General features: G+C 41.3%; 1 protein-coding gene across 2 annotated transcripts; it reads right to left on the bottom strand.

The window, feature by feature from the left end:
* Nucleotides 1-3,356: 3,356 nt before the first annotated feature.
* Nucleotides 3,357-8,556, bottom strand: SPRY1 (sprouty RTK signaling antagonist 1). Of its 2 annotated transcripts, none has more exons than XM_004265111.3 (2): nucleotides 8,424-8,556; nucleotides 3,357-5,579 (listed from the first exon to the last, which is right to left on the bottom strand). In XM_004265111.3, exon 2 carries the CDS (start codon nucleotides 5,522-5,524, stop codon nucleotides 4,565-4,567), a length of 960 nt encoding a protein of 319 aa, XP_004265159.1. In that variant the 5' UTR covers nucleotides 5,525-5,579; nucleotides 8,424-8,556; the 3' UTR covers nucleotides 3,357-4,564. The 2 variants fall into 2 exon arrangements, with proteins under 2 accessions (XP_004265159.1, XP_004265160.1); XM_004265112.3 differs by having other exon boundaries at nucleotides 7,379-8,531.
* Between the last annotated feature and the right edge of the window lie 5,764 nt (nucleotides 8,557-14,320).

Genomic DNA, 14,320 nt, shown 5'->3' with positions numbered 1-14,320 from the left:
ACACCAATCTTTTTAATAGTACAAAATAGAACATTTAAATCTGCTTTTTAATCACTGTAATCCTGAAACGACCAGAATAACAGTAAGAAGTACCATCACACAAGTTCTTAAATCTAGATGCCAAGTTACTATTACCTTTTACAAACTGATCGAATCCGTTTGTTCCATTATTACCATATGCACGTGGCCAGGGGAAGCACACATGCTGTTTTCAGAAGAAGCTGTTAACTTTAATAATAACATATGAAAAATAACCATGGCAATTAAGTCATTTGCTACTTAGTCCTGACAGCTAAGTGCAAATAATATATGCAGAAAAAACATTCCATTTCCTAAATTATGGTCAAATTGATTAATTATGAAGGAAACACGTTCTGGTAAAAAGAACGAAATGGTAAAGGCTAACGTGTAACATAAAGGTACCAGGTTTGCTGCCAAGAAATGAAGAAAATCCTGTATCTGAAGAGTCCTGGTTCTATGCTAGCTATCATGAACATTTCTCAAGCCAGGCCTTTGTTTCTACATTCTCAAAATGAAGACATCAAACTAAAAAAGCGATTCCAAAATTGCCTGATAGAATCACCCAAGAAGCTTTTTGAAATTAAGAAGATCAAGCTCCTCTCCTGGAGATTCTTCTGGTAGAGTAGGTCTGAGCTATGACACAGACTTCTGATTTTTAACTAGTGACATATTTACTTTCACATATGGTTGAGAAACATAAAGCAAGTATATTCTGATAGCTATTTCTAGCTCTAGAATTCTTCTGCATATGGAATAATGCACATAGTAGGGGTTCAATAAATGTAGCAAAATGGCTTGGTAATAGTCCAAGAGAATATCAGAAGAATCAATAACTTTGTCAATTAAGTACATGGCTGTCTTATCTAAAGTGAAATAATGGGAAAAAAACAGTCCCCCAATTGTCAATTGGCCAAAAGGGGGATTTAAAGTTTTGTTTTCAAGATGTGTAAAAAATGATGCCAAACTTTCTCTTGCAATATATATACATGTTTAAAAATGGGATTGTACTTTTTTGCTAAAGAGTTATACATAAAAACTGCCATGAAATACATTACTCAACAAAGAGGATTTAGGAAAAGGAGACAATTTAAAAAGTTAAATCAATCTTTTGGAAATGAACCCTCTGAGTTTGATTCCAATACTAACTTTAGGGTAAAAACATTAGTTTTTAACTCCCTTTCTTTCACTTTAAAAACCACTGTTTTTAATTTTTATTTTTCTTAGTCATAACTGGAATGTTCATTCTGTGGTTTGGATTTTGAAAACCATATAATAATTATAACAGACTATCATTTAAGGATTCACCTTAGGCCTTCACAAAAAGAAGCATATCTATTTTTTCACATTCCATTTTTCTGCTGAGTGACATTTTATAAACTGTTGACGGGAAACTACTCAATTACAGCAATCCTGCATTGGTTTTATTCACAATTAAATTATCTAAATAAAACTTCTTGGAATGAAAAGAATGGCACTCAGAAAATATGCTGGAAAGGCACTATTTAACAAAAATATTCATTCTGTCAAGCTGTAGTAGCTGAGGAAGAGGGACAAAATTGTGGAATAAAAAAGGAAAGGTTAACCCATCTATTTGGTATTTTTCACTGGGCAGTATCAAATAAATGGCAGTGGAATTTATAAGAAATTTCAGCTTTGCGGATGCTTTCAAAGCCATGGCACTTTAAAATGATCATCAGTATTAAAAAGCATAGGACTCATAAGCATTCATGAAGACACACCCTAATATTTTTTCCTTCTAGGTTTAAACCATCACAAAGGAGGCAGTTTTGAATCAAAGTATTTACGCTTTGCACCTGACAAGCATGTTAGAAGTCTGAACCTCTAACCTATTGCTACTTCCAAATACAGGCCTGAGACTACCGTCTTAATATTGTCATTTTAATGTATTCCCCATATAGCCTGAAGTTAAAACTCCACAGCATACCTCATTTCTCATAAAAATTATAAATTTCTTTCAGTAAAAGCTACAGCTTCTTAGTCTGGTTAGTATAGCTACAGACAGCTCTTATACCAATTCCTAATTATACGAAGGGTCTAAATAACAGAAAAAAGTTATACACAGTTATTTTGAGGGAGTCCGTCTATACACTTCATTAAGGAGCGAAACGTCAATGAAATATTCAATATTAAGGAATCGGTGATATCATCACATAACTTGAGTACAAGAGGAAATAAATTCACATTTTGAAATACTGTAGATTATGAAATGGCCTCCAAAACACAAATACTCATTAAAAAGAAAGTTTCTGCTTTCAGAGCGCAGAGAAAATACTTGATTATATCAAACGTCACAATGCCAACTAATAGGTTAGTGGCTTGATGGAAAAGCATTAAAACAAGTTTCTACCACTTATGTCTTGTCAGCTTAAACCAAAATCAAAGCCTATTTACAAAGAGTAAGTACTCCAAAACTAGTAGCCAAAGCATGTAAAGAGACAACCAAAACAAAAATGCTGGGTAAGAGTTTTGACAGCCTAAATCCTGGGCTCATATTATGTCAACATCTTACTCTCAAATGCAGATTATTCAGCTTTGACACATCACTTAGGCATAGGGAGGAGTTCGTGAAACTGAGTCTGAGGGGTCACATGCACAAAATTTTATCAGACCCAAAGATTCTAACCATGTCGTAACTTCAGCAGACTAAAAACTAAAAATATTTACTTTCTTTATATAAAGTTTCAGGGCCCTCAGATTCCTTATTCCACAAAACATGTCAAAATGTTATTTGATCAGGTCACATTAGAGACTTATGAAACGAAATGAAAAGGTAGGGACTGGAATGTTTTTAAAACATCTCTTTGATAATGTTAACTATTCCCTTGGTGCACTCTTAACTTTTAGAATGTTTTATTAAAGTGACAGTGCCAGAGACTCCAAGCATGCCTGCAGAACTAAGTCCTTTAAGTTTTGTGGATGAAAACGAATTTTTGACTAATCCAAGAGAGTTAAGATAAACACTTTTTAAAACTTACAAATACGTCCCATTGCAAGAAACTATGACATACACAAAACCCCTTGCTTACAAAATAACCAAAAGTGGCAGGAATTGTTAACACTAATTACAAAAAAAAAGTTTTTTCACTCTGTAAAGTGATTTACTCAGGCATTTGTTGAAACACAACTTGGATTACAAAATCTTGATTAATGCATTTTCCAGGAAACATCTAGTTCAAAATTTGAGCTCACTTGCATCTAGATTTGGTATGTCAAGGGAAAGAAAGAAAATGGGTATGCATGACGAAAGAGTCGAAGCAAATGACAAAAATCACCACAACAGTACAGGCTAATAAATGAAGAAATCAAGAGACAGGTTCATTAATTAATATATTTTCTGCATTATAGTTAACATATGTACTTTCTTGGTGTCACCTTATTTTCCGTTATGTATTGATATTTTGTTATATTCAGACATGAGTACATTTCAACAGTTTTTGCAATAAATATCATAAAATAATAGATTCGCATAATAAATATTCTTTACAATAAAAAAGTTTAACAGACTTTTGTCTTAAAAATAGTCAGAATTCAACTTTGTGATTTATACATAAAATATACAAAAAGCACCACAATTTGTGGTTAAGGCAATGAAAACAGAAAAGATTAGAACTACTCAGCTGTTAACTAACCAAAGGGTCCAAAAACCATTAAGGAGCCAAGATCACTTTAGGCAGCATAGTTCTGTGACACGTATAGATCGATCAGCTATAAATATCAACTTCAGTCATCCAAGTGCCCTCAGTGACAAGAGTAATTTGGTGAAAAGCGTGGGGGTACGGAAGGGAGCCGAGTCCTTCACAAATATGAAAGCTTTGAATGAGGATGAACAAGATACAACTAATATATCTCCAATGTGAAGATTTATATTGTAAAGCGAATCTAAAATTACACGGGAAAAAAACCCAGAAAACAAAACTGGCATCTCTAAGATAAGATAATGCCAGAACTGAGGGGAGAGAACGTTGAGGGGCAAGAAGGAGAAGGCAGTGGTTAAAGGAGAATTTTAATGTTATAACAGCAACATATCCCCCTTGCTACTTAAGGGTCCAATGCTATGAAGAGAGCCCTAATTGGAGACAGATTTAATACATAGCTTATTTAAGCAATTAAATGGTTGCCTCTTTAAAAAACCAATTTCCCTGCTCCCAGAGTACCCAATCAAAAACAGCTCTAAATCACTGTAGTCTGGGTGTGTGTGTGGGTATGTTCATGTGTACAACTTTGGAAAGTTGCTTGCAGAACAAAAAGGCTACACAAAAGCCCACTGGCTCTCAATATCCTCTCGAGCGGATGGCAGAGGCTCTTGTCATAAGGGGGAGCCAGGTGCAGTTTCACAGTTCACTGTTACTGAAGATCAACCATTAGAGTAAAATCCATGAGTCAAACCTTGGGAAGAGGGGGAGAGAATGTGGGCAACAGGGAAAAACTGCAAAGAAAATAAAACCAGTATCTAACAGGATCTTTTCATAACAGCCACAGCTTGAAAGCTAGAAGTTCAGGAGGCCCAACCCACCTCCAAAAATCATGATGGTTTACCCTGACCCCGGGAGGGGCAGCCCTCCAGCTTACAATAGACCGTGTTGGAGTTCTTACATCTGCACCCTGGGCGATGGATCCAGTCATAACACCCCCTGCACAGCTTCAGGCATCCCTTAGCAGGAGGGTAACAGAGTAAGCAAGGTAAAAACAGAGACATGGCTCCCATACACAGGTACCTAGAGCAGCAGTGTGACTGTGAACAGGAGCAAGGATTATCCGAGTAAGAATCCCCTTCATCGTCATTGGAGCAGTGGTAGAAGATGCCCTTGACCAAGCACATGCAGGTTCCATATTCCACCATGCTCTCAGCAGAGCAAAGGCACTGCCGGTTACAGGCCAAACAGGATGGCAGGGTCCTGGGAGCTGTGCATTCTCCGCACTTGCACTTCCCACACTGTTCACAAATGAACTTGTGCTGTGTCAGGTCCTCTTTCAGGGAACCCTTTAAGTCATCCACAATCAGTTGCTTGGGCTGGGTCCGGATTGCCCTTTCAGACCTGTGACCAGAGACTGGTCTGGTTGGCGGTGACCTTCCTAACAGCCCCTGCTCAGAAGAGGCACTGCTGTTGCTCCCAGAACTGGCTGCACTTCCAGTGCTGGTTGACCTGCTCAATATGGGGCCTCTGGTATTATTTGAGAGTCCCGCATGTCCCAGGTGGCTGGTAGGTCTATGCTCATAGTTATTATTCACATTAATTGGTATGATTTCATGAGTCCTTTCATGCTTTTCTTGTCTTGGTGCTGTCCGAAGAGCAGGTCTTTTCACCACTGATGGCCCTTCTGTGTACTCATTGCTGCCTCTGATGGCCTTGATCTGGTCTAAGGACAAAATAGCGGCAGGCTGAATCTCTCTCTCATAGTCTAACCTCTGACGGTTATCCAAAGCAGGCTGCTGGATCACAACTATTGAACTGCCACTGCCATGTTGATTTTGGGGATCCATGTGTAGTGATCTTGAATTCCGGCAATCAGTGGAAACCTGGCATGCATCTGAAATCCTAAAAGGAAATCAAAGATGAAAAAAAACAGGGAAAAAATAAATGAGGAGAAGCATTGGGGGGAGGGGGGGATGCGAGAGATCCCGTCAAGTCACAAATTGCCTAAACCACCTGGTAATGATCTCCCTCATCAGTGGATTACAATGACGTTGGGGTCCTGGCCAGAGTCCAATTCTAAGAGAGGCTGAGGACCACATCAGAGAAGAAGAATGTAAGCAAGAGACCCCATGCCATAAGAATTAGAAGTTTTTTCAAGTTTTAAAAAGCAGAATCAAGAAGTAATGTCTTCCTGTTTGTGAATCTAACAAACAATTAAAATGGAGTATGCCCTCATGGGGAAATATTGAGTATAAGCACTAATAAACAGCTCTCATCTAAAGAGAGCTCAGTATCAGTTCATGGGTGTTTTCCATAAAGGAAAATAGCCACTCTTTAAAAAAAATTAAGAATGGCTTTGGCACTGTTGCCTTCTGTTATTTGTTTGCTGTTACAAGCATTAGATTAATGGTGAGGAAATTAGTCAAGGTATACTTCATGCATTTAAAAAAAAAATCAAAGAGATTCCAAACTAAAATGGAATCTCAAAATAAGAGGTCATTTTTCAGGAGAAACCAGAATTTTAAAGCTAGCTCATTATTAATGTACAAGATGCAAATGTAGACAAATACAACAGTTCTTGGTGTTTTATAGCCTCTAAAGCACACACACGAAACTTAATGTACAGTTCAGGGAACGTTAAGAGTATTCACATTTGAAATCATGAAAGAATTTTTTTTTTAAGTTTAAATAAGGGCTCACTCACCTAACGAGATAACTTTCACACACAAGTAAGTGTTAGGCCTTTAGTAGTATGGGGAAATCCTGGCCATTTTAATTATCCGTATTTCCTCTAATTTAAAAATCTGTATTTACATGACAGATTTTGATTTTCAAAGGCACTGCCAACTCTGAATCCATGTGCTTCTTGTAATAAAGTACAGTAATATCCTGATAAAAATAAGCATTTGTTTCCACACCAATAGTTAACAGTTTCTAATTTATAATGTCTTCTTCATAAAACAATCAAACATAAAAACGTTTGTTTTCAGTCAATGGTAGACTAAAACATTTTTCACACAAATTCCTCCCAAAGCCTACAGATTTGATCCAATTCAAGAATGAAGAGAAAAAAATGCCCATTCCCCACTACTACCTTGAGCCAAAACACATTAGCTTAAGGAATAAAGCGGAAAGAAGTCCATTTCACCTCTTAACTTCACTCAATGTCCCCGGACTAAGTCTTACATGTTAACTTCTTGGCGTTCCCCTCCCTCATTCTCCCAACTCAGATCCTCGAGTTTCTACTTTCTTCTACCTTCTCTGTACAGAAAGAGAAACACATTCGCAACCTGCTGGGTTTAGTCCTGGAATCCTTAAGGGCTATTCAAAAGATTCCATCGTTACTCTGCACAATATCATTCCTCCTCGCAAAGCACTTTTTAACCCAATGCTTTTAAAGCAAAGAGTACCTAAAGGTAGTAAGGCGGATTCCACACGAAAGGAAAAACGGTGTATTTGAAGAGGGCAGATAAAACACCAGGCACTTGAATCTGAGTTTTAAACGCTAGCTGTGGCAAAGTTCACGCTGGCCGGTGGCGGAGACCACCGGATAAAAGGAAAGAGCGAAGAGACTCGGCCGCCTCTGATCTGAAGCAAAGCCCCTCTTCCAGCAGTGACAGTCGTCGATCTAGCCCCAAACACGCTCACACGCTCTCGGCGGACTGTCTTCCCCAAGAAACCCCCGAATCGAAGTCGAATACCTTTTCGGACAATCCCATCACATCCTAAGGATCACCGTGGATTTCCAAAACCTCTTGGCGTATGCCACCAAGGAGGCTCACAAATCGGTGAGAGCCTTCAGAGCGAACGCGGGCGCCAAAAAGCAAGCCCACGTCAGGGAGGGTTATAAATAAATAGCTGTCTACACTTTAAAGGAGAAGCCGGATTCCTAAAGAGCCGGGGCGCAGCGAGCCAGGGGCAGGGGCTGCAGAGCGGCGTCGCCACATCGCCGGCTACCGCGGTGGAGCTGCGCCCTCTGCAATCCGCGCGGAGACAAGCGGGAAATAAAGAGTTGACGGCGAGGAAGGAAAAGGAAAAAGTTATGAATGAAAACAAGTTTGCTCGCTCGCTCTCTCGCCCGCTCTCGCTCCCTCTCTCGGGCAGGAGGAGGGGAGGAGGCTGAGGTTACCATTACCTCAGGAGGGCGGACTTCCCCACTTTTAAAGTGGCAGTGCCCTCTCCCCTCCCCTCGCCGCTCCACCGCTCTCACTACAAGAATACAGTGGCAGCTCGCTCGGGCGCACGCACACCCGGGCCAGGGCGTCCCCAGCGATTTGGGGCTTTGCTCAGGCACACGCGGGCGCAAACACGCCGTTCCCGGCCCCAGTCCCAGGGAGCCTCCGACACAGAAAACCCGCCGAACAGCTCCGCGCCCGCCCCCCGCCCCGTTGACCCCCTCAAAAGCCTCCCTGAAAGCGTCTTTCCCCCGGGGGGGGGGGCGGTTCCTCCGAGAGGACACCCCGGGTCATGGCGCCACCGCTGCAGGCGACTGAGGACGCGGGGCCCCGCTCGCCGTCCCGTGCGGAGGCGGAAGGTAGCCCGCCCGGTTCCGGAGCTCCGAGCGCCCCGGCGGGAGGGCCGCGCCGCCGGAGGGGGTCGCCCCCTCTACCTCCTCTGCCCTTCCTCCCCTCGCGCGGCCCCGGCCCCCGCGCAGCTCCTCCGGGCCCGCACCTGCCGCCCGGCCCGCCCCGCCCCGCCCGCGCGTCTCCCGCCCCCCCGGCGGGAGAGAGGCCGCCCCACACTCACCTAGGCCGAAGCGGGGGCGGGGGGCCAAGCCGTGCAACCCGGCCCGGGTCCCGGTGCGGGCGGCTGCGTGCACGCCCCGCATCAACCGCGGCGAGGAGAACGGGGAGGCATGGCCCGAGCTGCGGCCGGTCGGCCCGCGGCCTCCACCGTCCCCGCCGGGCAGGAGCGCTCCCCGCGGCCCCCTTCCGGCTGCGGGGGACAATCCTCCGGAGACTCCGCGCGACCGGGCGTAGACTCCTCACAGCTCGCGTGCGCCGCGCAGCTCAGTAACATCCACCTCCGGGGCTCTTCTCCTGCAGCCCCCTCCGAGAGCCAGAAAACAATTCCCTTCGGGAGGGCTTTCCGGGTCTCTCCGGAAAGCAAGCGAGGGAGCGGCGGGGATAAGGGTGCGTGCTCGGACCACAGTTCTTCTCGGGTTCCAGTCGCTCCTCGCGGGAAAGGCGGGAGTGGCGGCCTCCTGACGCGTGAAAATCCACGTCACGGACGTTCGAGGCTCCGCGGCGCCCGGGACAGGGCTCGAACCGGCGTCCGCGGGCGGGTCACGGAGCCGCTCAGGCAAGCTGGAGCACACGCCTGCGAGGCCGAGCCGCCGCTCTCCGCGGGATGGCGGGGGGTGGGGGGGGAATTTTTTATTTTATTTTTTACCGGCTTTTTGAGGGGTGGTGGTGAAGGCAGCGAGGTTTGGGGGTTCTCCTCCGGGGAGGAGGCGGGGCGCAGGTCCCCCCGCGCAGGTCCAGGCACTTTCCCGATCCCGCACGCCGGGCAAGTGGGGGCACGGCGTCCCCGGGAACTCCGGTGCTGGCAGTCAGCGTCTCCCGGGCAGCGCTCACTCCCAGCCCTCCGACCCTCCTCTTCCACGGCCGAAATGCCTGCTACAGACGATTAGAGAGAAAAACACGTTAATTTCCCTTTCTTTCCAGGCACTTGGCCGCGCAGCGCGCTCCGCCGCCCGGGAGGAGAGTGGAGCGGAGCGGAGCGGGCCGCTCGCCAGCTCGCCAGCCGCCCGCACCCGCTGCCATGTGCTGGCTGTTGCTCTCCCAGTGATTGACAGGCGGGCGCACAGTCGGCGTGTCAGCAGCGAACCAAAGTAACATGCAGTCTTGCACGTTTTTGCCGAAGTGCTTTTGCCCCTTGGAATGCCTAGGAGTTCAAACAACGTTCAAGCGACGCCTCTGCGCATTGGAAATCAATACACAGAGACGGGAAATTCAGGTTTTAGACAATTGCTTCTCGGGATTCGGTCGCCAACAATGCCTAAACAAACACGCATTTGGTCCACACACCCGAGTGCCAGCCCCTCTTCGGCATAAACCACCCAGTTTTTCACACATCCGACCGTTTCAGACTTTAACCTTGTTAAGTAGTTCGCTTACGGGGGGAGGGGGGGAGGGAAAGGGGCCCTGCTTTTTCTTTTGGTGGTAGCATTTATTTTAAGAGCATTAGTTTTAGTAGTGGGAATGCTACTGGTAATTTGAAATGCAACCAGTAATCTTAGATCTAAAGCGAGTTCAAAGAAATAACCAGTTCCTTGCAAAAGCCAACATTTCTCACCTGACCTTTCCTAAAATGTCTGCGGAAAGAAAGGAAGGAAACAGTTCTTACCTAACGCAAAGATTGGAAATTGCTTTTCAGGCACATTTACAGCGACTGTAGCTGCTCCTTATCCAGGGCAGGGAGTTCTGTCTGCAGCTATCACTCTGCAAACCACTGAGTGCCTTACAGAGCAGTCCCACTCCGGCTCCGCAGAATTTCAGCTCGTCGCGGGCACCTCCACCTCCACTCCAGGACACGCCTCCAGTGATATCATATGTCAATCATACGGGCTGCCTGAAAACCTGGAGCTGGATTTCCCCAACAGTCGTTTCCTCTTTCGTTCATGAGTTCTCGCTTGGAAATGTTGCCCTGTACCCTCCTGTGAAAAACGTCCTCTAAAAATGTGGATTGCCTCTAAAAATCCTGCAAATGCTGTTTGTCATGAAAGAATACCTTTAAATCTAGTCAGCAGTCTTTAGTCATGAATCTCAGTAAAAGGATTGGTGGACTCTATCCTTAAAGTTGAATTAGAAAACAATTTTGAAGAATAAAAGAAGATTAAAAAGTTGTATATCAAGCCATCACTTCTGATCAGTTAGTGAGAGAATGTATATTGATAGAAAAAAGATGATAATATAACATTAGTTCCTATTTAAAGCAAAGTTCAGAATATGTGGAACCTCAAAGTTCAAAAGGTGGCACTCCTTACTGCAAATGTATGTAACAATATGTCATTAAGGCGCAATCTCCTGCTGTAGATTTTATAATAATTGCTCTATCTTGATTTGTGATATAACTTCCCCAAAATCAAATTTTAAAAATCCCAAACTCCTTCAATTTTGTAATATATTTATAATTTTGAAAAAAAATATTTTTTAAAATCAGCTAAATGGCAATTAAAATAGAAATAATTTTCCAAGAAGTTGTATAATTCTTAAGCATAAATGATGTGTCACTGAAAAAAAAAAGCATTTTAATCAGTAGGAAACTTGCTTTTGTTTCCTTACAAACTATTGGATTTTAGACATTTATTATCAAAATCGTGTACTTCATGCTGCAGTGAGGGTAACTATATGTGAAATTTGAGTTTCCACAGAGACTTTTAAAAGATACCTAAAACCCAAAAACATATAGTAAGTGGAAAGGAAATATTTTCTCCAGGTACTACATATCAGAAGTAGCTTAAAGTCTTTGACAAAATAAAGCAAACAAAGCAAAACTCCAGGAAAAAAAAAATCATACATAAATTTGAGTACGGACATTTTTGGTTCAAAGTAATTTTTTAATCTCCTTCTTTAATAGCAAGTGATTCTTTTGAAACTGGTTATTTCTATTCTAGACTTTCAAATGTTTGAGCACTTTAAAAAATTAAAGTTGTATTTGGAATGACCTCTCAGGACCCTAGGGCACTGCTAAGACCATCAGCAAGAAGAAGAAAGCATCACTAGAAAATAACATAGAACAAGAATTAAAGCAAGAAGCTACCTATTCAGTCAATATAAATTGTAATAAAACAGTCTGTTTCAAAGGATAAAATCATTATTTTACATATTTTCTATTTTTTCATATATCTCATTATATTTGGGGATGTAATGAACTTTAACCAGTGGATAAGTTTCTTGCCCAATTTGAATGGGTGTGGAATAGTCAACTCAGAACATTCCATCAGAGTATCTTACGTGGGTCTTCAAAATTGTCTTCTCCGCTATCACCACAATTTGAGGATGAGAGGTCAGTTCACCAATATGATAAAACCAGGAGAGGGAACACTGAACATTTTACTTCCATAAATCCTACAACAATATATTTGAAAGATTTCTATTGCAAATAAACTTCAAACAATTTCAACCACGGGTGCATTATTAAACTACAATTTGCGTGAGACTAAGTATTTTTAAATTACAATAATAAAATCCATGAAATTTTATCTATAACACCATCATCATGGGTCATGTTCTACTTAGAAATCAAACAGTATGCTGCACGAAGTTGACCAATGACCCTTTACATCATCTGGCACTAAAATGCATCAATGTTTTTCTCTAAATAGTACATTACAAATAAATATAGGTATAGCCTTGCCGCCCTGGATCTAGAAGACATTTAATAAAACCTGCCCCTTCTTCTGATTGCCTACAACTCTAAGACTTGGTAGAAATTCTAAAATTTTAGCTTAAAATAGACATTGTTCTTTATTTAGAAGGTTTAATTACAGTGTACCTTGGCTAGAAATGGATAGCTAGAGTATGAAATTTTCCCAAAAAGGAAAAACAATGTAAATATCCATGAGAAAATCTTACAATAATTTTCGGTTTACTATATTAAGATCTAAAAAAATAAGGTGGAATGGAAAGTGAACGCTGACATTCTTCATTTTCATGTGAAAACAAGATTAGCCATTTCTTCTACTGATTTGACTTTTGAGAAAATAATAAAGTAAAATGAAAAAAAAAGGTCTGGTAACTCCTGGCAACTGCTAGTGATTTAAAAAAGAAGAAAAAATGTAGTACTGAGGCTTAACTTACTCATTTACCTACTTTATTTGCCAAACTAGCAGAACCACAATATGTTCCAAGCTCTTGAAAAATAATACCTTATTAATCCTCCCAATGTTTCTGTGAAGTCACGATAATAAATATAATCTTTTATCTTGTTGAGAAACAATAACAGAAATTGATGAGTTACCCTATAAGTATCTAATTAAGTAATGAAGAACCAAGAATGGAAACTAAGTCGTTACTTTCCTTTTAGGGCAATAGTCACTATATTACTATACTTCCCAAGAAAAGCTGGCAAGGATAAGCCATTTTATTTTCAGTTTCCTTTTGTAAACAATCTTTGTAGTTGACAGAAATAGACCAACCTATTCTGTAAATTTTCCATAAACATTCTTTTCATTTTCGTAAGTGTAATTCTCATCCTTCTGCCCTATTTGAAATATTAATGTTCTGTGTTGGTTTCAAATCCTGGAAGTGGGCAAATCAAACAATACATGGAATAAGTTATACTGAATGATTTGTAGAGTTTCTGTCAGCTCTATAATTCTACAACTAACCATTTGTGTTCTTTGTCACAAGTAATTCTGTTTTTCTACAAGTTGTAAAAAAAGAAAGAAATGCACATGGAAGGGCTCTGAATTAGTGCCCTTCATTCCTTAAGTGTTATATTCCTTTACAAAGAATCAAAGCAGCAAGAGTTCAGACAAACTGCATCACTACTACATATCAAAGATGTTGCTAATTAGATCCACATGGTAAGGTCGTCTAAGGAAACATCTTTGCCCTAGTACAAAACAGTCTTCATTTCTTATCTACCTAGTTGAAGAATAAATCCTGTTTTTTTTCCTCTTCCATATTATTAAATGTTCCCTTCTAAGCCCTGATTGCTCTTCATTTCCGCAAGAAAACAGGATTAGCCATCTCTTCTGCTGGTTTGATTTCTGAACCTAGAAATGGAATGGTCCTTATAATGATCACCTGGTATTCGCTTTGATTCTGGTCAACAAAAGTTATTAATCTCTCATTTCCACAACTAGGTACTGCTAACTTCATCTTCAGAGACAAGTGCATAAGAACCTAGGTTAATTTAAACCTTTAACTGCCCTCATAGATACAACAGGAAGAAAACAAAATCATGTTTTCATTAAAACAAAAACAACTTAAAACATCTCCTGGGGCTTGTCTGCTTTAATCTTTATTTCCTATTGAAATAACCTATGCCAAAGGCTATAGTTTATCCTCTGGGAAAATAAAAGTAGAATATTTATTTGATGAAATGACTCTAGGCATGCCTTCTATAAGAATGCTTAATATTGGAAAAAGAAAACAAAAAAACTTCCAAGAGGTTTTTTTTTTTAAAGAAAGAATTTATACCTCGGGTTTCTTTGATTTGCAATTCTCTTGGAGCATTTTAATTTCATTTATAAAAACATTTCATGTGGTCTATCATATTTGATAGGATACACGTATTGAAAAATCTGTTTTGATTATATCATTCTTCTATATCATAGTCTATTAATTTAGCTAATATGCCATATTTGCCCATAATGTCCCCATGTCCAATATTACAAATATGAAAATGGCATGGTGTAGAGAAAAGAGTTCCTGATGTAGGGTCAGATGATATGAAGTTCAAGTCCCAGCTTTGCCACTTCTAGCTTGGTGACCTTCACTTAATTTCTTTCAGCCTGCTTTCTCATCAATAACCTGAAGTTAAGAACAATACTTCACTTTCCCAAATTGTAGTCCTACTGTGGACTCAATGTATATGCAGTGCTTTGTAAGTTTTAAAGCCCTGTATAAATTCTTGCCATACAGCGTGTTATTGCCTCAAACACACTGTGTGATGAAGAAATGTTTCAGGGC

This window comes from Orcinus orca, chromosome 4 (assembly GCF_937001465.1).
Source record: "Orcinus orca chromosome 4, mOrcOrc1.1, whole genome shotgun sequence".
Classification (NCBI taxonomy): domain Eukaryota; kingdom Metazoa; phylum Chordata; class Mammalia; order Artiodactyla; family Delphinidae; genus Orcinus; species Orcinus orca.
Note: the sequence above shows the minus strand (reverse complement) of the source record. Positions and strands in the feature narration are given on the sequence as shown.